The sequence below is a fragment of the Neolamprologus brichardi genome, chromosome 11 (assembly GCF_056152115.1).
Source record: "Neolamprologus brichardi isolate AB-2024 chromosome 11, ASM5615211v1, whole genome shotgun sequence".
Lineage (NCBI taxonomy): Eukaryota > Metazoa > Chordata > Actinopteri > Cichliformes > Cichlidae > Neolamprologus > Neolamprologus brichardi.
Window position 1 is genome coordinate 24,350,905 of NC_142114.1, and position 26,708 is coordinate 24,377,612.

The window sequence follows — 26,708 nt, forward strand, 5'->3', positions numbered from 1 at the left end:
TTCTTTCCTTGGCACTTCTCCTTTAATTTTGTGCATTTCGCCAACACTGCACGTCTCCTCAAGTAGAAAAAGGTACTAATTACTGCTAAAGGTTATATGTCAGATTTGCTATTAAACATGTATTCCTTTCTGTAAGATGGTTTTTCTTTAGTGCTGGCATTCTGTTTCATATGTTTTCCATCAGGACAATCATGATTTAAAGGAACTAGTTCACACAAATTAGAAAAGGTTACTTTCACACAATTTTCAAGCATTAATAAACCCAACCCAATCTACCACCTCTAGCCAAACCTGTCTATTTGTCAATGCCACTGTCTCCAGTGGAAAAACATGGACAAAGGCAGAAATCCCAGAAACAGATCAGAATGTCAGATAATTGGAACCAACAATAGGAAAAAGAAGAAGAAAAGGTTTTACAGGCATACACATAGACAGACGCCCAATCATAACTCGCATATAAAGACTACAGCTACAATTAACTGACCCATGGCCTCAAGGACAAACTGCTCCTGAGTAACTGCCAGAGGAGGCTGGACACCAATGCTCAGCTTAGATGACTTCACCACACTACTGGCTTTCACCTTCACCTGAAAAGAGAAAAATTATGATGGTAGATGTAGACAGGATACTGGTAAAGGGCAGATAAAATTCTGGCACACAAACTGAGAGGAGAAACAATAATTTTAAAGGTTCACCTGTACGGTCACTGAGGGGACAGGCAGACCATTGATATCGTGGATCAGGGCTTGCTATGGACAGATATTAAAGGGAAATATGACTTTCTATGTTTATTATTGCATATGCATCTACATGTGCGAATGTGAGTTTGTTTTTTTATGTGTGTTTTGTGTTTGTTTACCGATGGGTTGTCCATGCTGGAGGAAACAGTGGTAGTAATGCACAGGTCATCCTCACTATCAGTTTTGGGCAAAATGTCTGAAATACCAACAGTTTAATCTCAAAACACTAAACCGATGTGTTCATTAGTCAATATAGCATTTCACCACATTTTGAAAGAAGGCATGATACTTGGTCAGTTTGCAAACAAATCAACCAGCATACAGAGAGGACAAAAGATAAAATTCCCATTGACTTGTTGTTAAAGGCAGTTTAAATTAAACCTTGTGTGGCAGTCTTAAATGTATTTTATATATACACACACACTGTTACAGTCATTGATGCTCATATTAAACATGGCCAGTCTCAAATAATGAGGTCAGTGTATGTACAAGAGCCAGAAGCTTCAGACTGCTCTAAACCTCCTGGACCTGTTAGATGTCAAAAAAGGTAATTTCTTAATTATGGTCATCTCATACTCTCTTACTCTCTCACACAGACCTGGCTATGAGCACAGCAGCCCCTCCCACCTCTTTCCAAGGCTTCTGTTTCCCATTCAGAAGGCAGTTAGCTTAAACCAGTGGTTGTCAAACTGTGGGGCAAACCCAACTGGTGAGGTATGGATGCACTGCAGGTGGGGTGTTGACAACCAGGTGACAAATATCAAGTGAAACTAAGGTGGATATTTTTAGCAAAAAAAAATTTATTCTTAGCGACTGGACCAGATCTTAGTCTAAGATAAAAAAAAGAACTGTGAATCATTTTGAACTGTAAATCAAGCAAAGCCACTCTAGCAGAGTCCAGGATTTCAAATATGGAGCTAAAAATGGACATAAAAGGTCACCTTAAGGAGTAAAAATATCAGATACTTGCTGCTCAGATACTCCAATGGGAAATTTTACCAACTTTAAAGTGAATGTAGACAGTCAATTGATTCAAAGAACTAGTCATTTAAGAATGACAATATGATTAGATAAACCTAGGATCAGACAAGAATGATCAAAAGTTGCCTCTTAAGGGCATATGTTGGTATTATGATAATTAGAAAATCTGTATTATGCTTCCAGCAGTCTCCTACCCTGAGTCCTGGTGGCTTCTCGGATGAATTTCTGCAGTTTCTTCATCTCAGCTTCCACCTGCTCGTAGTCAGCCTCCCTGGCATCCACCTTCGGAGTTGAAAAGAAAGAGGGATCTGTACCCATGTAAGAGCACAGAAGATGACCATCTGAACTCAGACTGACCACGACTCCCTTCACATCCCTGAGAAGAGCAGAGAAGAGGAACGTTAACTTTTTCCTAGTGTGCTACTGGTCGTTAGTCAAGAACTTCTGCCAAAAAGGTCTACTGTAGTTCAAAATTAGTTGTTTGCTCCTTTAAAACAAGTAAGCTAAATGCTTATTTAATCAATAGAATAAAGCAATAGAATATTTAATTTAGAAAAAGCTGAATATAAAGTTCAGAACTAATTTATAATATAGAACCAGATGAAACGAGGGAGAGCATGAAGAAATGCTGAGTGATGCAATAATGTGTTTTAACTGTGTGTGTGCTAACTGGTTGCAGATGTGTTGTGTGTGTATGTGTGTGTTTTCTGTTCCAGTCCAGTGAGACGATAACACATACACTCAGACCCACACATGAGGGGGTTCAGGTCAAGAGCAGCAGCCGGCTCCACACCTGCACAGGAGGGCGTCTGAGGGGGCATAAAACTTTCACTTTACTGCTGCGGAAACACTCTGTCACGCACACGCACGGGCACACACGTACACAGAAAAATTTATATTCATAGAGCCATGACCAACTGCTACAGAAACGCATTCATAAAAGTGATGGTTCTCACATTTATTTAAAGCCCACAGACACACACACACAGACATACACAGACATACACACAGACACACACAGACATACACACAGACCATGCTGAATAATAGCTCAAAGTTCAACTGAGAGAAAGATTGTTGCGTACGCATCAACTAAAGGAACTCACATAATCTACCAGCAGTGTCAGGTAATACATACATACAGGATATGTGACAATACAAAACTATGTTGCCAGAATTTATTTCAATCTTTTAAAAAAAAAAGTAATAAAAAATGTGGCACTGTGTACACTGTTTGTTCAAGTGTCTTATTACCTTGCACAAATCAAGGTTTGAAAATATTTCTCAAAATATTGTAGTAGTGTACAACACTAGTTCTAAAAAAGGTCTATAAAAACAGAATGCAATGAAGTGCAAATCTCATAAACCCATATTTTATTCGCAACAGAATATAGAAAAACATTTTTTATAATGAGAAATGTATGGTTTTAAGATGTAATGTGATGGTAGCAACATGTCATAGCAAAGTGGACCAGAGGCGAAAAAGGGCAGGAAAAGTTAGTAGTACCAAGGAGAACATTTTGAAACTAATTAGCTTAACTGGCAACCAGTCAGTAACATGAGTGTATAAAAAGAGCATCTTAGAGAGGCGGAAGTTAACCAGTCTGAAATTGTTGAACTATTTCAGAATATTGTTCTTCAAAATAAAATTAGAAAAACTTTTCATCATCTAGCACATAGCATCATTAAAAGATTCAGAGAATCTGGAGACATTTTTGAAGAAAAAAAGGCCGAAAATAAATTAAACTCAGTTCAACTTTTATCAGAATCAGAATGCTTTAATAATCCCTAAGGAAATTATGTTTTCCCTGTCATTCCTATTAGAGTCAAACCATAACAACACCTCAAGGTGCTTTGTACTGTGAGGCAAAGACCCTACTATAATCAAAAATTGAGTCAATATTGGATGCACATGATCTTCAGACCTTCAGGTCACACTGCATTACAAACAGGCATGGACATGGAATGAGCTCAGGAACACAGTGTATGAACCCTGTTCACCATGTCATCCACAAATGCAGGTTAAAGCTTCATCATGGACCGAAGAAGCCATGTGTGAACATGTTCCAGAAACGATGCCGACTTCTCTCGGAGCCAAAACTCATTTAAAATGGACTCAAAGTGGCAAAGTGGAAAACTGCATCCTGAGGGGCGCAGAATACGAAGCTGGATTTCCACCAGAAAGGTTGTTAGGCCCAGCAGTGCTCGGAGGTTAATGGAGCACTATCTACCAACAATAACACATAGTATGTTTATCAAAGTGAGCAATAGGTTCAGCTCTTACTGCTTCAGATTTCAAACATACAGCTGCCATCGGAGCAACTGAAGGTAAACTTTTGTCTGGTTCATTTCCCCCCTTTTTTTTTAAAGTTCTTGAGTGCTACAAATGCTTCTTGAGGCTATTTGCATAAATGATCATTACAGGTGACAGCAAGTATGCATGAGATATCTTAACAATTGTAGCTTGTGTCAAAGTTACAACTGTTACACTGCTGATGGTGCCTGGATTCGATTTCTATGAATTAACTTAACATTCTATTTAATAACAGTCCTCTCAGATCAGTTTTAACATAAATATATATCAAGTTCTGAGTCTTCACAGTTCTGATTCAGATTTGGTCCATGTTAAACTTGAAGGATCCCAAAACGGTGAGAATATTTAATCTGGGGTTGGCAATAAAATGCAATACTGCCTCCAAAACACAAGAACTCCTGGAGCACTGCTATCAAATAGAGATAGCCAAAACGAGCTGCTGAAGTGATCGTATGTTGTTTTTGTGTGTAATGGTTTTGTTTTGTGTGTTCCTATCCCACACTCTGCACGGTGTCCCACCAACACACTAAATCACCCGATGATTATCAAATGCTTTAAAACAACACAGCCTCAAACTAAACCAAACAGCTACCCAGACACACACTATCTCCCGCATCTAAAACACACAGGCACACACACAACCAAAAACCACATCATTTTTCAACCGTGTTTGTGTTTTGCATTGTAATTGTATCAAATTGTGCTTTGATTGGAGTTGTTTGGAAAAAGACAAAGGATTGCCTATGGCTGGCCCCTCCCCACTACGCTCTGATTGGCCAGCTGGAAGACATTGTCGAGTAGTTTACACACTGGATTTCACAAGCTGATAAACACAACATTATATTTGTTATAGGTGTGTGTTTGTTTACATGTATAATCACTGCTGTGTACACTACATGCACTGAGCTGTCCTAAGCTATCCTTCATCTTTATATTCCTCAAATGGTCATCTTTAAACTAGGAAAATTCTAATATCAGATTCCTTCATTTGCTGGAGGTTATACTCACAAATAGTTGGCAACACGCACAGCCACGGGGATAAAGGAGAGCTGGGATGCCCACTTCAAGGTCACATCCTGGTAAACCAGCAGCATGTTGGTGTGATTACCTAGCAACAGGTTTGTACTGCCATCTGTCACTAAACACGACCACAAAAAGAAGATTAGAAACAACAGACCTTAAATATCATGGCATTTTATTTTAAAAAATAAATGAAATAAAACTGGCTTTCAGAAGTTCAGACTCCATCACCTAAAAAAAGAGAGAAAAACTAAACTAATTTGCTAGTTTTGTGTCCGATTCTCAAATTTCAATTCACAAATTTTACCATGCAGCGTAGAAATAAATTCCTCTGGTGGGTGGCATTGCCCTGTAAGAAGTTCCCACAGTAAAGAAAATCACTTTTCACGTCTGGTTTGTATATAGAAATTTTGTCATCTCGATTTTTCATTTTGAGACAAGGTCACCTTTTATAGGTGTATATACAACTGAAGTTCCACATACACTTTCTTTCATGACACATGGCTTGAAACCTTCAGTATAAATACTACTTACATTTTAGTACTTATGTTTCACACACACACACACATCCAGCCAATCCCACCAATGGCGCAGTTACCACCAGGAGAGATCTGAGGTGACGGCCACACGCAAAACAAACACACCTCACTTACACTCACACACACACACTCGTACACATACTCACACAGTGGAATACGTAAGTTATAATATAGTAACAGCGGTCAGCAGGGCGGCAGAGTGCAGGGGTCGAAATGACAGAGTGTGTTGGTGCCACATTAAAGCAAAATACACACCTTACCGTCTCCACATCAGCCTTATAATTACAACCATATTATAAAAATTTCCAACCTGTGTTCTTCGTTCTCCTTCCTTTCTAGGCTTTTTTTTTTACCCTCCTGGCCCACTGATATCTCCACATCCCATTCTTTTCTTTCTCCTTTTCCTTATCCTGACATCTCTCCCCACATCCATTCTGGCCTCCGCATCATAGGTGCCACATCATGATCCTATCTGAATGAATCTGTCACCCATGTTATCATGTTATCATGATCCTAGAATATCATGTTCCTAGAAGTAGGAATCATTAAAAATCATGCAGGAGCTGGTCTTTGATTGTAAGGCTTCAGATAAGCAATGAAGCCAATAAAGTTAAATGACAAAATAAGATACAAACAGCATAAAAGAGGTAGACTGGGAGGGCGAGGGAACTGGTCGAGCAGGCAGCTGTGAAGATGAGCGCCAGAAAGAAAGCAATAGGAAATGCTAAGGAGAGCACTGTTGTCTATCCTCGTCTACTCCAATCTCTAGACTATGAAGACACTATAGAAATCCACTGAATGGCCCTGCATAATAAAAGAAGCCCTTGCTGCTTGTTGGCTGGCAGCTCCAGCAGTTAGACTGTCACTAAATATCACACTGTTAAAAATAAACTCTAGAGAGGACTTTTGTTTGTTTTTGAGAGTGAAGACTGCAACAGCAGTCTTGCTCCTGGGAATTGTCATCATCCCTCAGTCATGTGGGAATTTTTATGTGGTTTTGACTGTTGACAGCAATCATGTCCCAATAAAAGTTGCTTTTGTTGAAATGACACATTGGGGATTGAGTTTATAGACAATTTCCAAGAGTAATTTAAATAATCTAAATAATATTCAGAGTAGACATTGGAGGGAACTTTGAAAGCTGAGATATTTTTTTCTAAAATTGAAAACAGATATCATGGCCACTTTTTGCAGTCAATCCACAAAGCCTTCATTCTGGATCCTTCCTCCATAGAGTCAGAGTATTTTATATCAAACGTAATACCCTCAAAAAATGGGTCTATAGTACATTGTTGCATAAATTAAAGTGGGCAGAAGCACTTTTGACGTTGTTTTTGCTCCATTTTCAGGAGGTTATACAGAGAACTGTATTGCTAACTAAATTAATATAATTAGTGTTGCTTATGGTTGAAAGTGACAGTTAAGCAGCAATCGATAACCACGCAGGTAAGGCATACCCATTTTCTTCTTAACAATTTTAATATAAAAATCACAGCTGTCCCCAGCTGCCAGTGCAACGTAATGGGACAGAAACAAGGAGAGCAATACTTTATTGAAGTGCTTTTGGAAGCACTCCAATTAACAAGTTTTATCGGAAACTTATGGTTTAAAACAGAAACAAAGCCATGAAAATGGTTTCTGGATACAGATCGATTTTATGCACTTGAATCAAAGGGTTTCTGAGTCATACTGGTTTCTTAGGCAACCACAACATCAACCCAAATAATGGATGCGTGACCATGCAGATCGTAGGCCACTATGCATGGAACTAAAACTCATAAATTCACCGTCTGTGTGTGAGAATGTGTTTATGCACACCTCTTTTTGTGTATGTTCTCATATTACTCATTCTAAATGACCACAATCAGGCTGCAATCTGATACAATTGTGCCGCTAATTGCTAATTATTGAATAATGGAACTTTGTGAGTACGTGTGTGTGGGGAGAAAATCGATTCATTTAGTCAGGTGCAAGCTTTCAGTAAAAATGACAGCAGAGTCGGCCTCCATCGCCTCCTTCTCTAAGACCAATTCAACATCTGTAGCCAGGCTAACACACATCCACAGCATATCCTGTCCATTGTGTGCATGACAAGCAGTAGCCTCTTGCCTCAGATGTGACGCCTTTCAAATGCAGCTAATAATCACCACACTGTACACCTCTTTCTCTTTCTATTTTCTCCCCATCAGAGGCGAAGTCAAGGAGAGGTGTTCAAAGCTGGAACCCATTACTGTTTAACAAACACACACACACACACGTACCCGTGGGTGTACCTACAGTAATGCCTATGATTTCAATATGCTGCATACTCATTATGACAAAATGAATCCTGTGATCACGGATCTTCCCGTACCTAAATATCTTTAAATTACTTCTTGCTGACAACAAAAGGTACTATTGAAGCTCGTCATTTCCTGCTATGTTTTATCGTTGCTGTAGGTTGGACATGGGAACAGTTATGCCAAGCGATTCAGTGCATGCACATCTTAATCACTGAGATGCTGCATTTAGCTAAATCTATTCAAAAACGGTTGGAACTGATGAGCAATGTGGAGAAAAAAATCGAATCACTTGAACTGAGCAAGTTTCATTGTTTAGATTCAAAACCAGCACTTGACTTGCACAACACAGCAGAGAGCAGTTTTCAACTTTTTTCATTAAAAAAAAAAACAAGAAAAAAAATCATGTGTGCTGGTTATTTAGCATCAAACAGCAGCCAGAGATTAAGTAAGACACAGATTTGCCATCATACTTAGTGACTATTTAAATGCTAAAGAGCCAGATATCTTATTCAGCCGTTCATTAAGAGTAAAATTGAAGGTAAATGGAGGTTTAGCCTAACTCACAAAGGAGCAGGAGCAGAAAGAAAGAAAGAAAGAAAGAAAGAAAGAAAGAAAGAAAGAAAGAAAGAAAGAAAGAAAGAAAGAAAAAGAAAAATGCACTAGACATAAAAAGTATTTTTGGACAAAAGTACAGTTTATTACCTGTATGATTCTGTATTATATGTGCTATTCATTCATCTTTTGGCACATGTCTATAAACTCTATTGTTCAGCAGTCAGTTTTATTTATGTAGCAGAGCTATTCGGTTTATTCCATCACATTCTGCCAAAAGCAGCTTCCTGTAGAGCCATTCACATGGCAGTATGCCATTCCAGTTGCTTTGTTTTTTAGTATTTTATCCAGTTAGTCTTTTGGAAGTTTGCTTATGGCAGGTGCACTGAAGCATACTGAATGTTGTGATTCTGTGTTTCACCTCACTCCAGGCTGAACACATCTGAACTTTGCCTCTGCTGCTTTGGAAACATATGAAAACTAAGGGAAAAGAAAAGCCTTATCCCTTAGCTTGCCGTGTGAACCTTTGCTCTTTGTTACAAGTGATGCTGACAACAGGTCCATGTTTTTCTATAAAACTAAAACTAATCACTACCTTTGAAGAAAAATATACAATTTGGACCTTCTTCTGGAAACAAATCGTTTTGTTTCTGCATTATGATTTGTCCAGAGAAACATGACTGGTGTTTGCTTTGCTTTTTTGAAACTCAGCATCCATCACTTTCCATCCTATTCTCAATTCTCTGTGTCTAACATGTTTCTTAAATCATTATTATTACACATTCCGCCTAAATAAGTGCTGCAGCAGAAATCCTGCCAAAAACCTACAAGGAATATTGTTATTCCTAGTACGAATAAGAATAATAAAAAAGACTACAATAAGGACTGCAAAGGAGAAATATCCCTTTATAGTGTATCAACTTTTTGTCTGGTGTCCTGGGTTACCTGAGGCATATGGCAGGAAGCAGCTGGGGTTGAACTCCAGCTTCTTCATGAAATGGATCTGCCCATTGTCACGGAGACAGTAGATGTTTCTCTCACCCAGGATGAAGATGTGGGAAGAAGCATGGGAGAAAGAGGGCACACAGAGATCCAGGGCCTGCTCTCCCAGCACAAATACCCAGTCAGGCTATGGGAACACACAAAGACACAGAACAATGTCATTTATTGCACAAAAAAAAAAAAAATTGTATGCGTGAATGTCAGCCTGACATGTGCGTTGTCTGAACACATTTGATAAAATGTTGTGCGGTGCCTTTTTACTAGATACTTAATTTCCATTTACCATAGAAATGGGTATCAGCAAAACTTTAAGCTCTGCAAATAAAGATTTTTATCTTCAAATTCAAGGCAATAGTGGCGACTTTTGGTGCTGGTAGAGAAAAATTCAAATAGCATGAACAGTACATTCATAAGTGCTCTGACATTTGGATTCTATTATTCACATTTGACTGAAAATGAGGGGATCCCCGAGAACTATCGAGATTCAGATATCACTCAACCCACAGTCTTTAAACACTAATCACAACACAGATAAATCATGTCAAAGAAAAAATAAAATACGTGTGTGTTAGAGCTCACCGTCAGCCTCTTGCCTCCAGTCTTAAGGGGTAAGTTGGGATCCTGTCGACTTTCTGCTTCTGTAGCCACAGCGAGAGTCTCATACCTGACAGTAAAAAAGACACAGACAGCTACTTTTTCTGTGTACGTCGTCTCAGACAGAAAACAAATAACTTTTTTTTTTTTTAAACACACAGTAGGAGAAATTTAAATTGTGAAAAAACTGACAGTGTTGGTCTAGAACACTTTCCATTGTCCAAAAAGTAGTAGATATTCCCCAGCTATTCTAAAAAGCCAAACTACACAGTTTCTCAACCATTAGAGCAAAACCACAACACCAGCACACAATTCATGTTCAGAATAAACAAACCCCTGCAAGCATTTTATAGTCACCTTGTCTTTTACAGGTTCTCTGTGGTCAGTCAACACATCATAGACCTACCGTTCCCTCGAACCGTGATCTATCAGTTTTAATCAGTGAGCCGCAGGATAAAGTGGTCAGACTGATCGGTGGTCAGTTGATTTTGGCATCTGCATGTTAGGCTTTTTCCAGTAAGAAGCTGGCAGTCATAGCAGCTTAGCGGGAATCTATCCTTCTTCCCAAACACCTGGATGAACAGAGCTCCAAACCTGACTGACCCCAATTGCACACCACAGACCAAACACTAAATAACTGCTCATTTATCCACCAACCTTCTCACTCTGTTTTGCATGTTTCGACACAAAGCTTTTGTTTATCAAAGCAAGCAACCCTGAAATTGGCCTTTATTGGAAAGAGCACAATCCAACATGGCTGCTACTTTAAGGGTACTAGTAATACTTTATCTTAGCCTCTTTTTTTATTGAGTCCTCAAATATTTGTGCAAAGCAACAGCACTTTCAGTACACCATATTCATTATGTATACTAGCCACACGTGGAGCTGCTACCGGGTTAAAATTGTAATGCTAATAATTTAAATAACAGCTTTTTTATTAATATGTTTTTATGCCCATGAAGCTCTTTGAATCTAATTTTGGGATACATAAATAAAATTTTATTTACTTACTTTAATTTACAAATTGCATCGACTATTGTCTCATTTGTACTTGGTGTATCTTCTAATTAACTGGCCTTATCACGTTAGCATTTAAACAGCAGACAGGGAAAAAATCTCCAGCTAAACACTAGCATATAATGTAAGTGAGTGAGTTTTGACTTCAGGGCATACTTAGTTTTGTTATGCTTTTCAGTGTCATTCTCAAAAATGCGCTTAGAGTTAGTATGTAACCTAGTATGAAACTGCGGCAAAGCTTTAGTATATACACTGTAGGCCTTTTGGTCACTTGAATTACGAATTTCTATTTGTAATTTCTAACCCAGACAAAAATGTAAATAAAAAATAAATCAAATTTCAAGCTCTGTAACTTCACGTGCAGCTCAGTATGGCTTTCATAAAAAGACTGTGACTGCCTTCTTTTGGTTGAATTTTACTTATTTCATGTATCACTCACTGCAGAGAACACTCACCTCTCTCCCCTTTCCACTCCTCTAACAACATTTTCATTTTATACCTGGATAAACCTGATTACCACATGTGACTCGAAGAGTGATGCTAATTCCTCGTAACATTTTGTATAAAATAGTAAATGAAGTGTTCTAACCTTTGATTTTTGCAATACAATGCAAGATTTATAGTTTTGAACTCATCCGTACAGTAGCGCTACCTGCTTAGCCCTATGAGAAACGGCGAGCAGACTAATGAGCTTTATGGATGACTGCCAGTAAAGAAACCTTTTCATCACGCCATGACCATTTCCTGGGAAAGAAAATGGACTAAAAAATATATTAAACATGTCAGGGGTTTTAAGCTTTTAAGGCAACACTCAATGGATCGACAGACCAGCTCCTGCATGAGTGAAGGGATTAAATTCAGCCTAATAATACTAAAACAACACTATAAAATAACTATATTCTTTCACTATGCTTTGATATTTCATAATTATTCCACCCTTCACTTAGATGTTTTACTAATCATGGGATAAGAGGTCAAATGAATGAATTAAAACTGGACATGCATGCGCACGTGTGTGTGTGGGTGTGTGTGTGTGTGTATAATATGAAAGCCAAAAAAGAAGAAAAACTAAATCACAGAAAGCCTTGTGTTTGAGAAAGAACCAAAGAAATCTGGTTATTCACCTGCATGAGCAGCATGTAAGGAGGAAGACAAATATCACTGACAGTGATATACACATACACTTTTTTCTATTTGTCATTAAAATACTGTTTCCAGTGAACATGGTGTGCGGGTTGGACTTTGTGTGTACAGGAGTGTGTGTTTAGGCAGGATCAGTCATCATGCAAGTTTAGGACACTGAGGTTGAGGAAACAAACATCCCATTTATATGAAAGAGGATCTCTCAGAAAGGAGCACACACACACACACTTACCTTCAACATACAGATCAAATAAGCATATACATACACGCAAACTACACAAATACACACTAAGCATGTACGCTTTCTGAGGTAACGGATAAACACAAACTAAAAGCTGAAAGCTGACGCCAACACACACACATACACTGTAACCAAATCAAGCTCTCATTCATCAGGGCAGGAGAAGGTCCAGCAAGCTAAATAAACTGAGCCAAGCAGAACTGTTTGACCAGTCATATGATATTAAATGTATAACAGTCAGCAAGGCTTTGACCCCGTCATCTGATATGGTGTGTCTATATATATATATTTCCATCACTCTGACCACATTCAAAGATTAGAACATTTCTAAAGTATCTAAATCAAAATTGGGACTAAGAAAAAACATTTAACCCATACATAATGACTGCATAAATAAACAGATAACATTTTTTATCCATTTATTTATTTGATTTTGCTAATTGGTAGGGTCTTACGTCAATGCCAGTGATCTTGATCACAAAGTATTTTAGTCGAAAAGCGATTTGTTAATGCTCTCCCTGAACCGCATCATTAATGCATCCACTGTTTTAGTGCTAATACATTTCCTGCTGCTATTGTGTGATATGAAAACCATTTATCGTGCATTTGCAACAGGAACTGCTCTGTGCTCATCACCAATTCCAAAGTCCACATGGAAAGAGATGCTTATGTAAGAGCGGATGCTTGGATGTGTGTTTTTATGTACTTTATGTGGCAAATGTGTGTGTTCAAATGTTTATCCAAACTGTGAGGCACTTTCTAACAGTTCCTAAAGTCCCATACAAATAAAGCATTATTTCTATTAAAGCCATCACTTCTAAAATTTAATGCACAAAATCTTTTTTTGATGCTATATTAATTTAATTAATCTTCAAGCAGAGTGATCTTTGTTATGAAAATGTTTAGTGACACACACACACACAGACACACAAACACAGTGATAACTTGGACTTCCTGGATGTGCGGCAAGCTTGAATATGGGGACAGGAAGAGCAACGTATAAATCATAAATTGTGTGTGTTGGTAGAGCAAAACACTTTTACTTCTAGCAATTTTTTTAACTTTTATTTTTTAGTAGGTATCCTAATCAACTGATCATTTATGTAGCACTTCATATCTTTAGCTAATGATGCTCATCTGTACTGACTGAACAGCTCTGACTGCATGCTATTTAATGTTTACATTTATTGTGACGCATCAAAGTCTTGTTCTGGCATTTTAAAACTCTAAAGTCTCCACTAAATGTGAAGATCTATTTATAGCAGAGACATTACGTTGGTTAGAGGTGTTTAATGCACAGTGTAAAGGAAATAAGTTTGTTGCATTTGTAATGCTGTGCTGTCATTTATGGAAAGCTTGTATACGTCTGCTGAGCTCTGTCTGAGTTACTGCAGTCAGTACTCTGCAGGGCTGTGTTTGTGTGTGTGTCCAGTGAGAACGGTGACGTCAGGGTTTCCACTGTGATATCTAGTCTGGAGAGTGTCTTGATACTGGTGGGGGGCACCCAGATAACAAACAGCTGGAAGAGAAGACTGCACGCATGCACAGCGTACACCCACGCAGTCTGTAAGACTTCTTAACGATATGCAGTCAGAGTGAAGTGTACATGTGCTTACATTAAAATGAGGTACTTTCCGACCAAACCATGTGTGCGCAAGTGCGTCTGTGTGTGTGTTTCGGTCCATCCAGACAAGATCTGCACTGGGAGCAGATGGTGTTCGGATGGTGGGGATTTAGTCAGCACTGCTCGTTAACCATCAGCAGCTGATACTGAAGACTGTGAATCAGATAACCTTAAGAAAGTTTATACTGTTCAAGCCTAAAAATTACTTGTAAACAGATGTGAATTCCTTTTTAATAGCAACTTGGGGTTTTTTTTCCATCTTAGAATAAAACTTCAGTATTTTCTAGCAACTAATATATAGGCCTATATCAAGGATCTTGCTGTTAGAAATCAGTTTCATACATTCCAGTATACAACATTACTACTCTCATAGTGCATACATACAAAGTCTATGCAATGAAGGAAATGGACTCGAAGCTGTATTGCAAAAATCCCTCAGCTGGGATTCTCCCACAGACTATGGACTCCTCTGATGCCACCAACAATCAGAAATGAAAGACAAGACTATTGATGCCATTTGAGGGCATCTGGAGATGTATGTTGTAGAAATTATTACGTGATGGACTTCACTGAAAGCTGTGAAAGTATTATACTGTAACTTTATCCCAGCTATCTCACTTGAAAATATTTGTGGGATTACAACACAGCAGTCTTCAGGCAAGTAACACAAGATGAAAAAGGTTATTAAATAAATGAATTATAAAAAAGCCTACTTGTAGCTCTCCAGCTCTCGTGCAGAGGATACAGTGAGGAAGCTGTCTGTTCTGGGGTTGTAGGTCAGGGGACCAGGCAGCAGAAAACCAGGGAGGAACCTGCCAAAAGAGTAGCTGTCCTGCTCGAAGAACATCAGCATCCCGTCCATAGACTGGATACAGAGGGAATGGTGACCTGATGGAGAGAGTGGGGGGCAGCAAAATAGATTTATTCACAAGCTAAAATGTTTTGAACTGATAATAGCAAACAAAAAAACAAATAAAAACAATGTAATTAAATACAATGTTATACTGTGAACTCAGGTATGTTTTGCTGGGCATTTTCCAGTTTGGCTTTCAGAGAGAGGTTAATTTCATGTAGCAATTAGCAACGTCGGTGGCGTAAAACAGGTGGAGCTTCAATTTTTAAGCGTCTCCTAAGCTTTCCACCATGTTTCTCTAACACAATTTGAACAAACAACCTAGTCTAACATCATCAATGTCACTGAACAGAAACCATCTCAAAGTGTACAGCATTATCTACATTTGTACAACTCATCATGTCCAGTCACTCTCTGGGACTTTTAGCTCCACCTTTCGAAACACTTTGGCCTTTAGACAAGGTCAGATTGCACAGCAAACAAACTAATTCATGTAAAGAATACAGGCTGCTTTTTTGGCTGCTTCATCTACATCCCTCAATAAAAACAAACAAACAAACAAACAAAAAACACTTTTTTAATAACACAAGCACCAAAGATCCTGGAGGACTTTTGTGGCTTTTGTTTAATTTCAGCCCTGATGTTGTGTTATGCTGTGAGGTGCATTACTCCCTCTGCCTGAATCTGATATCTCCATTAACACCTCCATACTCATACACACAGACACCTGGCTGTAAGTATAAATGTGTTCAAGACTATGTGTTTATTAGGAAAGGCCTGGTGTAGGACATACTAAGCCCCGACACAAAATACACAGCAGCACACACTGCCATAAAGCAGTGGGGCTGTGTGACCAGAGAACTATAATTAGGCCTCAATGCGCTATTAAAACTCACACTGCCATCAACTAGAGGTCAGGGAGACAGCCACCTACAGTGCACACACACACATACATACATACTTAACATCTATCACCAAGGATTTAGACAGAAAAGCCACACACTCCTACACACCTATTCTGTGTCAACAAGTATGTGTGTGTGAGAGTGTATGTGCGCCTGAGTGATGAGCGGCCATTCAGGGTGGCCATTAACACACTGAAGGACAAGGTCTCATACATCGCAAACACACCCTGTGAATAAAAGTGTGTTAAACACAATATTTGATGGACAGCCAACGGCAAATGTTGAAGCAGAATGTGCATGTCTTCATATGGGTGGATTTACATCCAGCCACAAGTGTGTATTCTTGAGTGTGGAGTTTAAAAAATATATCTGAAAAACAAATGTCGTCTTCTGAGGACAGAGTGCATTGTGTTTAGTTCAAAACTGTAAGTCATGAACGTCTGCTGTCCAAATGTCCTTAATGTGGAAAATTTGTGGAAATGCACAAGCTCCAGCCAATTATAGTGTTGACAGTGTCTCTTAAACACTAGTGTTCTGTATTTTCTTAAAACAGACCCAGACTGTGATTGTTTTCATTTATATTATGTTCAATATAATTAAATTAAAGCTAAAACAACCCTAAATTCAGCTGGCTGAGGCTGCTATTAAGAGCAATTTGTCCTAAATGTCAGCATACGTCATTTATGTTTAAAATTTTTAATTGAATAAATGGTGTGCTGTCATGAAAGGGTGGATTCATTGTCTGTTTTCCACTTTTTTCTCTACTTGCATTTGCCTGTTGCTGTGTATTGTTTTCCTCATTCACACAGGCCTAGAGACCTGTTGGTGACTACCCAGAAACCTTTGGGGGAAAAAAATGCAGATTCCTGAACAGTTGTGAGTCATTGCTGGAGGTTGTTGGCTATTGCATGCAACTGATTGCTCAACTCTCTTTCATACAGGCCCAGAAATCTATTAGTGACCCGGTGATAAATGCAGTCACTAGTTAAAACTGTGTACTCCACAACTGGTTCATGCATTTTCATGTAGTTTTGTGATCAACTGAGGAGCTTGGGTAGATAGCAGGTTGTGGTGGTTGCCAGTAGTTTCCAAGAAAGGTACAAACTTGTCTGCAAACAGTTGCAGACTACTCACCAGGTGGTAGTGAAATTGTGAAACATACAATGCAACCTGGGAATGTAGAGAGTTTGCATTTGAAGAAACAGTTGTGCCTTTTCACTGGAACCAACACATTTCAAAAGGCAAAGCTTTTACTTTTGAGGGAAACATTCTCGGTTTCCGATTTGAGTATGAAAGTAAGTGTTTGCAGGCAACTCAGTGTCTTTCATGCAAATTATGGGCAAACAAAACAATTTGCTAGTGACTAAAGGAATCAAAAGGAGGTTTTTGACACCCTCTTTGAGACAGATTTCACCTGGTGATAGCTAGCAACCTCGATCAACCACACACCAAGCATTTTGCCTCTGGGTTACCAACTGGTCTCTAGGCCTGTGAGATGAAAACTTCCGTTAGAATGAATAGTAATGTCAACAAATGCTGTACCATCCAAAATGGTATGCTGTGGTAGGCAACTTCTTCTGTTGGTGTGAAAATATCATACAGTATAACATTTTATAAAGGTCACTAAGATTTCTTTGAAAATGACTTCTGGTTTTATAAATTTTATTTCCTTGAAATTTTCCTAAAGAGGAATATTTTGTGTATTTTTTATAGATTAAAAGAAATCACTAACAATATATGCACTTAGTCTAACCTACAGTACGGACTTAAATAATGACTATTTGAAAAATACAAATTTTCAATTAAGTATGTTATAATATAAATTCAATCAATCACTCAAGGAAATTTTTCTGGAAAATTTTACATCACCTTTTCTCCCGCAACAATAACAGATACTATCGGATGTTCAAGATACTAGCTGGATATTATCATGAGAGAGTAAAACAAAAAAATAAACTGCTAAAATATTTTCACAACCTACTGCATTATTGAAATCCATCAGCCAACAAATCAGATTTGGGAACAGGTTACTGCATTATAAAAGGGAAAAAAAGACAACAGCATTGAAATGATCAAAGTCATTTTGGTTTCTTAAGTCATTGTTCTACTCGAAGCAGACCAAGACTGTGTGAACAGGCTGAGGTAAAGACCTGTCTCAGACAAACACTTCACCGATTTGTCAGGTTTCTGGATGTCATTTCCGACCCTCAAAGGCAGCTCAAGGGTCAAAACAACAGACACTCAGCACAGCCTGACATGACTCTGTATCATCAATAATAAGAAATACAGAGTGAAAACGAGAGCCAAGCTGTTTCATAACAGCAACTGTCCAAATGTAATTTCACACGCCCACGGCCAGGTATAGTGTGTCAAAGAGCCCAGTATGAGAGCCACTGCTCAGACACAGTGGAGGAAACAGGCCTGTATTAGTGTCATTAATAAGACTTGTTGAACAAGCACACAGAGCAGCCAACAAAGCACAGAGGCTGGCCGCACACTGCTGTGGGCAGCACCTCGCCTCTGTGTAAATATGAGAGAGAAAATGTGAGAGTGTGAGAGAAAGAGGGAAAGTCTGTAGGTACATGTGAATGTGCTGGTTCGGGGACCACAACATGTGTGTGCATGCATCTGTGTGTGATTATATGTGCATATATATATATATATATATATATATACATACATACATGTATACATACATACATACATACATACATATATATACACATATCTGTGTGTGTGTGTGTGTGTGTGTGTGTGTGTGTGTGTGTGTAAGACCAGTCTATACTTTGACTGTAAGTGTGTGGCCTGAAAGTGACCCAAACCAAATGGCAGCCCAGCTATTAGAGTAGTATTAATACAGAGCTGCTATTACAGTGCCTACAGCACTGCTAAATGGGTGCTATTATAGACCGATACATGCAAACCCACACACACGCACACACACTCACGTGTAACAGCAGACACGACTTGCAAAAACACTCCCACACGCACACACACTAGTTTCCATATCCAAACCAAGCAGCAACCTCCACGGGTGACAAATGAACCCACATGTATGTGCCAAAACTGCAGTACCTCTAGTGGCCACTTGAGGCTGGCTACAAAAGTGAGTGAGTACCTGTAAACTCCAATGTTAAAATGACCAACTTTACAGCCTTAAAAAGCATTCATACAGACTGGTGATAAAATGTTTTAGGCCACTACATAAGTTTACTTCCTTCACAACAGCTTTAACGTGGATGAACCTTATTATAACTCCTCCATCTAGAAATTGGATTTAAGGGGCATGGCCACTTTGACTGACAGGTCTGTCCCCAGGCAGGCAGCCAAAAGCAATTGGTTTCTGCTAGTCCTCAACTCTGCTAAATGTCCTTAATGAGCTGGAACTCTCCACTAAATTTGTGCTGTTGGTGGCTTGTTGGGCATTTTAAGAGAATTATCTCATAATTAAAATGGATTGCTGTGTGGTACAGAATCACCAGGAAGTCTGTGTATCTGTTTTGATACATTTTTAATATTGCAGTAGTGTGTTACTTAGCACAAATTTACCAAGATATCTGTGTAGGGCGTTTATTCCTTACAGTGTATGCATGCAGCTTACTATCCAAGCTTTCTATTGTTAGTTGGTAACATGCCACCAAATTAATTCTCATCAAAATATGGTTAGTTGTGGCTCCAGAATACTCCAGAACACTTCCACAACACAAGCAAATGTTAAGGTTTCAAAATACAACCACAAAAAAAGGATGACGTCATAGTGACCAAATCTGTCTATTATAGTTATAGTATTATGGAGTCTTATCACACAGCATCTGTGGAAGAAATACATTTTCAGAAGTCTGCTCTTGCCTCAGAGCTGTGACTATCACTGTCTATGCAGTAAAACTACACAGAAAATACTGTCCAGTGTGTGTGTGTGTGTGCGCGCGCGCAAGATAATCATTACGAATATGTGTATGTTTGTGTTTCATCCAATCAACTGTGAGATCGGCTCATTTTCTTGTAAACTATGTGAAATGGTGAGGAAAGAGCAAACGGTGAACATCTTTTCCCAATAAAACGCACACAGATCAAAAACTCATCTGCCCTTTAAAAGGAAAAGAGAAATAAAAATAGACTCTTTTGTGTGTATGTAGTCAAACAGAACACAAATATCTTCAGTTATAAATGAAGCATTGATCGTTATTGGTATAATTTAGACTACAAAACTAAACAGCTGCGCCAGTAAACAAAGAAGACAGAAATAATGCAGAACAGTGCAAAATAAGTGGGGAGCACTTCTGTTGCACATCATCCTTTCCCCTCTCCTCTGTTTCTACTATATCCAATCTAAAATGCAAAAAAAAAAAAAAAAATCCCTCCATAACAATCATAATCAAAAACAAGGTTTAAAAAAAAAGGCAGGCAGCCAACCGAGAATTTAGATGAAGAGTTGCAACATCGAAATAGATTCAGATTTCCCCAAATGTCATTTATTTTGGGGGATTTTTCTCTAATCATTTTTTAGGATTATTGCCACATATATATAGTCTTACACTCATAAACATTTAAAAGCATTAAAAATTATCTAAAAATGTAAAAAAAAAAAAAATAATAAATATTTTTTTTTGAAAGAATAATAAGCATTACCATTATCTGCAAAATAAAGCATGTGTAAACATGCACACCATTCTGATGAAGCCGTTCTTGAACAAGGCACTAAATCTCTACTCAGACCTCCTTACTTGGGAAAGGTGGGAAAGGGGAATTCCCATACAAGAATTAAAACAGAACCTCATTCATTCAGTATCAAGGTGAAATAGAAGAGCAGTTCTAGGGCCTGCACTGCCATCTACTGGTGTACACTATAGGAAAAGACTAGAGATGTAAAGTGAATACTAGTCTGCTTGTATGGTTTTCTGTGTTTACCGAGTTTCCGGTCAAGGGCTGTTTAAGGGATAAGACTTGGTTTAGGGGTTAACCAGAGATTTAGGTTAGGAAACAGCATTGGGTTAAAACATTTACTTGTGGTTATAAAGTTTAAGGTCAAATGGTCGGGAATGCGTGTCTATTTTTGGTCACAAGTAAGGATCGCTAAAACATTTAGGTACATAGATGTCAAACTTGGACATGGACCCAGTTTTATTTACACCACACTACTTCACAACAATCAGCTACCTCATGCCATTTTAGACTGCAAGAACCCCAGAGATCACAAGTTGCCGTATGAGGAAGCACTTGGCGACAGTAGAGAGCATGGGTGAAAGAACACAAGTTTACATGAGAGCTCAGCTGACATCTGAAACGCATCCTGCACAGTGTGGGGAAACCAGAAAACACGTGGACACAGTCAGAGTTATTGGTTTGTTGTATGTCCTACACACGTGCACTCAGTACAGGCCAAGGTATTGGTTTTGGTTTTAATTAGCCCACACTGTTCTTTCTATCAATCAAATACACACTCAGATGAGCACTTGCACACAGACAGACAGACAGGCTCTCTAAACATGAAGTGAATGACGGATTCATCATGCCAGGCCACAGAGTCTGGCAAGCTCTCTGTTCACACACACACCTTGACAATACAGGCTTTATTTGGAAATGTCATTTTCTCTCCTTTAAAGGGGGTTCCCTGTGTTTCTGTGAGTGTGTGTGTGTTTCAGTGTGTGTTTCAGTGTGTGTGCGTGTGTGTGTGTGTTTTTCTTGGATGCTTACTCCATTAGGGCTTTCCCCTACTTGGTTTTTCCAAAAGCCCAATAGACTAAAGAGAGCGCAGCTACATGACCTCTCTCTTTCTCTCCCTTTTCCTCCTTCACTCTTCTTATAGACTTTTATAGTTTTATGTATTTGTCCAGCGCTGCCAATTGCCTCTTATGCCAAGACACATGCACAGATGTTCACTAATGCACACCGCTTGCACGTCAATATATTTGCGAGGTCCCTCGCTGATGTTGATGATAATCAACACAACTAAATGCCTATACTCAGCCTTTTGACTTTCCTTTATTAAATACTCAAAAGAAAAACCCACACACAAAAGCTGACACACAGAACTTGTAAAGCACTAAAAGTACCCTTTATAGCCAGCCACTATTCCTGGTGGACATAAAGTTTTCTTTGGTATAAATGACTTACATGTGTGTGCATGGCTTATGGCACTGCTGTCAGAAAGCTGTTACTAAGAGAAGTTATTATGCACCAAAATTCTTGTGTGATTCCAGGACAGCTTTACATCTCTCTTGTTTAAAACAATATTATGAAAAAAGTGAATTTAGTGTACCCGTGACTCCTCCAAAGGTGCCGTAAGTCATGTTGCAGGCTGTTCTTTGCAGGTTATGCTCATAAACCAACTTGAGCTGGTACTGGTCACCATGCTCCACGTTCCCTGCAGTGCCTGCATAAGGTTAAAAAAAACACAAAAAAACCCAACTTCAATTAAGAGAAGATATAATGACACCTTTAAAAGTGAAAACTGATCCCAAAATGGGTGCCTGTGGCTTAGCAGGTAGTTTGGGATTTGAAGATCAGTGGTTCATGTTCTCCAGTCTGCATGGTGAAGGGCAAGATACTGGACCTCAAATTAGCCATAAGGCATCCATAAGCATGTGAGTGTGAACGATATAGGGAACTTAAAGTGCAGAAAACAATCTGTGTATGAATGTGGTTTGTAATGTAAGTGCTTTGAGTGCTCCGTAGCGTAGAAAAGCATCTTATAAATATCAGTCCATTTACTAAACATAAATAATGAAAACCCTGTTTATATAGATTTTACCTGAAACAGAGTAGACTGACAGCTTTCTAGGGTGGAGAACAGCCAAGTGAAGAAGCTCTGAACACCTGAAAAGACAGCAAAGGAAGTACTAAAGCAGTTCAATAATACGATAACCTACAAAACTAAAACACTTTTATCAGAATCAGAATACTTTGTGTGAAATTATGTGTTACAGTTACTCCAAGATACTGAACCAAATTTAACCAAAGATACAATATATTACAAAGTTACATAATATAAAAAATTGCTCTAATAGATACAAATAGCTCAATTATAAATATCCTGAATATTAAATATATATGATTGACATTTTACTCTAAACTGTAAAACTTTGTGATTTGCACTGTAAAGCATGTCCAAAAGGGTGTACTGTGCATTCGATGGAGAGGAATTATTTCCTGTGTTGTGCAGTGGTGCATTTGGGTAATGTCCTTTACAGCTTAACAGGACCCCATGTTGATTATTATGGATGGATACCTCTAAAAATCCACAATTATAAAACAAGACCACCTAGTTATAAGCCAAATAACAGCTAAAATCACTACACTAGAATAGCACTAGAACTGCGGCCCTGCAGCTGGTAAAGATAGTTTCTTTCTCAGACACCAGCATTGCAGATGCTTCCTGCCACTGTGGCTGAATCCATGTTCTTAGCTCAAGGGTGGCATCCACTCTTATTCTCTCTCATTCGTCTAAAATAATTACTGCAACAGCTGGTGCATTTTTTTAACATTGGTTATGGTTTAGGTGTAGATGATGTTCCAGTGATGCTGATCCTAGATTTTTCACTTATTTACCTTGCCGCAAAACCACTGAGACGGAATGTGTCCGCTTTCTGGACTGAGAACAAATGTGTCTTACTAAGTTTCAACCACTGCAGTTATGTTTGCTGAGAGAACAACAACAAGGAACTAGAAAACTGAAAACCCACAAGCTTTCCCTCTTTCTTAGAAAACCAAGAAAACAAAACCTTTCACCATCTGCCCACCTCGGTCTGCCCCGACAATATTTACAACGTGCTTTGCTATCAAGGCCAGCGTCCAAAATGTCCCACCAGTCTCTGAAAAATGCTGTGCCGCAAAACCGCAGGTAACTAAACACAACGTCTTCCAAACAGACTGATTTAGTTGGATTCTGCTCCCAGTGTGATGATGTGGGAAGCCTTCGAGACAGACCACAGCTTTTCCCAGAAACCTTCCATTCCAGGACGTTCCTGTGCAGCCGCAGCGAGGCAATGTGTGGTATTAATGTTGAGATTAATGTTAAAGAAAGGCAGCATCAATTTCACAGACAGATTCAAGTCCTTGATTATTTTAACAGATAAATGAAGGTTTGGATTTTACTGTGTATTTACTACAGTAAACAATGAGTCCGAAATACTACACATATTATATGCATCTCTAGTTTCTTTCATGGTTCAGGACTAAATTGTCATGGTGGTGACATTACTGCATGAGCTGTACAGCAGCTGATTTATGGGAACTACAAAACTCCCTTAAGAGTCTGTGCCACATGCTGCTTGTAATGTTTTGAGCACTTAGGGCAACATTTTACTATATTTACACAGTGCATGTTCTTCTTTTATGTCTTATCCAAAGAATTTCCACAATCACTAGAGTCAGAAAACATTATTTGACTTTGCTTTCTGTCTCACCTACCTTTTCCACATTGTCTTGTGACCTGCCGTCCCAGGTACAGCACTTTTGGATTTGCTGGGATAAAACTAAGATTTGCAAACCATGCCAAATGTTACCAGTACCTTTCAATGACAATGACTGTATCTCTAGTGTTTTGATTTGGGGGGGGTTGCAGCTACATCAAGTAAAAATTGGTCCACACTGCAATAAGTCATTGTCTGGAGCCCTTCAAGTTGGAATTAAAAAAAACATTTACACTAACCATCTATATTTGAACACTTAAGAATATTTCACAAAGAACACATCTAGCAAAAATTAAAAGTAGGGTCTACAAATTGTAATTACAAGCAGTTAAAGGTCCCTCACTTTCTCTTCATTTGTCGAGGTTTTCTTATCTCACTTGATTAACCGTCATGGATTAAAAAGGCATGGAGCCTGAGAAGGAGTGAATTTGTTAAGTCATTTATTTGAAGTTTTTTTTAATGTAGCTTTAAATCAAGTAAGCGTGTGTTTTAGTCATACCTTCAACTTTTCAATCACATATATAATAGAAAATCTGAGATATTCAATCCTTCAAAATCTTTATAGTCCTGCTTTAATTTCCTTTTGTTCCTTTTTTTCCAGCTCTGAATAATTACCACAATAATCCTATATCTATAATCAACACTGCCCTATCCCCCATAATTGCTTTTATCCTCCTTTCCACATTTAAATAGTTTTGAAACCTGATCAATGTCTCTTCAAAACAAGTGTTTTTTTCCTGGACACATCTGCACATTACACTTGACTGACTCGTAGTATCCAGCAATGCACTAACATCGCTGGAAGTGGCCCTGGGTTTTAAAAATATGCTAGAAACTCAGTGGTTAGCCTGACATTATAAGCACAACTATGTTTGGGCCACTGATAGATCATGTAAATCATGAGTCGGGAGAGAAACTCCTGGCAATCTTGGTTTGAGGTTAGCATACTTTGCAGTGGAAAAAGATGTTAATGTGGTTGTAAGTAACAGAAGGGATGCTTTTTTCTATGAATGAAAAAGCAGAGCATTAAGCTACAAATGGTTATTTCTGCCCAGCATTTTAAAGTAAGGCTTTATTACAGGCTATACTATGAATGCTTATAATTCACATGAGGTCATGACACAGAGTTCAAGAAAGCCCTGTGATTCATTACTGCAGAAAGGCACACATATGTAACAGATGACACTGAACATTCAATTACAGGGCAGCTCCTCTGTGCATCCTGTTTCAGTTCCTAAAGCTCTATCAACTGCACAGTATCCTCTCTAACTGTGACCTCTGACCTGTTCAGCCACCAAAGACAATGCAAATATAAGACTGGTTACTTTTCAAAAAGACCCGTCTCGCTTTGCCTAAATCTGCAGTGATTGCTGGAATGGCTCACATCAAACACACATATTTGCAAGAATGATCTAAAAGCTCAGATTTCCGATTGATTTAAATGCTTCAAATCAAGCATGTCAGCTCGGTATGATGTCAGTGAGAGTGGATGTATTTAAAGTGGACATGAAACACTAAATGTCATTTCTATTTTGTACCATCAAGCAATGCTCTGTGAATGTATGCTCTCTGCGAAGCTGGATTGAGGACATACATGTTTCAAGTTAAAGCTTTTAGAGCATGTGTTTAGAGCAAGCCCCACCAAACCCTTGTTTCAACCTTTTTGTGAGAGGCAACCAATCAGAAGCAAGATGGTTTAAAAAGATTTGATGTTTGCATTAACATCTACTGTCCACAAACTCTTTCTGCCTGCTTCTGTCCGTTTAAAAGAGCAAATCTGTAATTTGTGAGACAGCGCTTTTGTGAGACTGTGAGTGGGAGTGCTTATATCAATTTGTCCTACACAACACCACCACAATGGTCAAGGCCTGACATGGTGGAAGGCAGACAAGAAGGCAGGAGATAAGGTGCAGGGAGATTAGCAACATAATCAATGGTCCTAGTGTTAGAACACAAGGCTGTGGTGATTTGACTTGACTTATCAGGAGTGACACTAAAGACCAAATCCATTTTAGTTTCATTCAGACAAACTGAAAAGAAATGTTAACAAAACTTTGACTCAAAAAGGGGAAAAGAGCTTAATTTAGAGAAAGAACCAGCAATGACTACAGTACATTGTCATATGTTTCTGGTATGCTTGTCCACTGTTTGTGGGTTAGATTTGCATACTTACGAAACAAACTTGCCCAGTTCGACTTGGATGATGGCATTTTGAAGCTGAACTTCAAGCAGCTGGGCATCAGCTTGACCTCCTTCACTAGTCTTACTCGCATGCGGGGAGAAGATTCGCAGCATCCCCATGTAACTTCCCACTACAACTTTGTCTGCAAATTTATCATCACAAAGAGGGGAAACAGCAGAGAGAAAAGAGGTTATTAATCATTGGTAGCAGTCTAACTTTCATTATTTTGGAGTTTGGCTGACATACTCCAAAGAAAAGAGGTCCAGTGGCTCAAGCAGTGTTACCATCAGCTCTTCTTTCAACCAGCT

General features: G+C 38.7%; 1 protein-coding gene across 2 annotated transcripts in view; it reads right to left on the reverse strand.

Annotated features, from left to right (window-relative positions):
* The window catches only part of bbs9 (Bardet-Biedl syndrome 9), a 174,548-nt gene that overhangs the window by 145,184 nt on the left and 2,656 nt on the right, over nucleotides 1-26,708 (reverse strand). For both annotated transcript variants that reach the window (XM_087848408.1, XM_087848407.1), the window contains exons 3-13: nucleotides 26,392-26,542; nucleotides 22,559-22,623; nucleotides 22,067-22,180; nucleotides 14,763-14,937; nucleotides 10,010-10,094; nucleotides 9,374-9,557; nucleotides 5,044-5,173; nucleotides 1,916-2,097; nucleotides 860-936; nucleotides 696-749; nucleotides 485-587 (exon numbers count right to left, since the gene is read on the reverse strand). In XM_087848408.1, coding sequence (XP_087704534.1) covers nucleotides 485-587; nucleotides 696-749; nucleotides 860-936; nucleotides 1,916-2,097; nucleotides 5,044-5,173; nucleotides 9,374-9,557; nucleotides 10,010-10,094; nucleotides 14,763-14,937; nucleotides 22,067-22,180; nucleotides 22,559-22,623; nucleotides 26,392-26,542 — 1,320 coding nt within the window. The remainder of the gene's footprint in view (nucleotides 1-484; nucleotides 588-695; nucleotides 750-859; nucleotides 937-1,915; nucleotides 2,098-5,043; nucleotides 5,174-9,373; nucleotides 9,558-10,009; nucleotides 10,095-14,762; nucleotides 14,938-22,066; nucleotides 22,181-22,558; nucleotides 22,624-26,391; nucleotides 26,543-26,708) is intronic.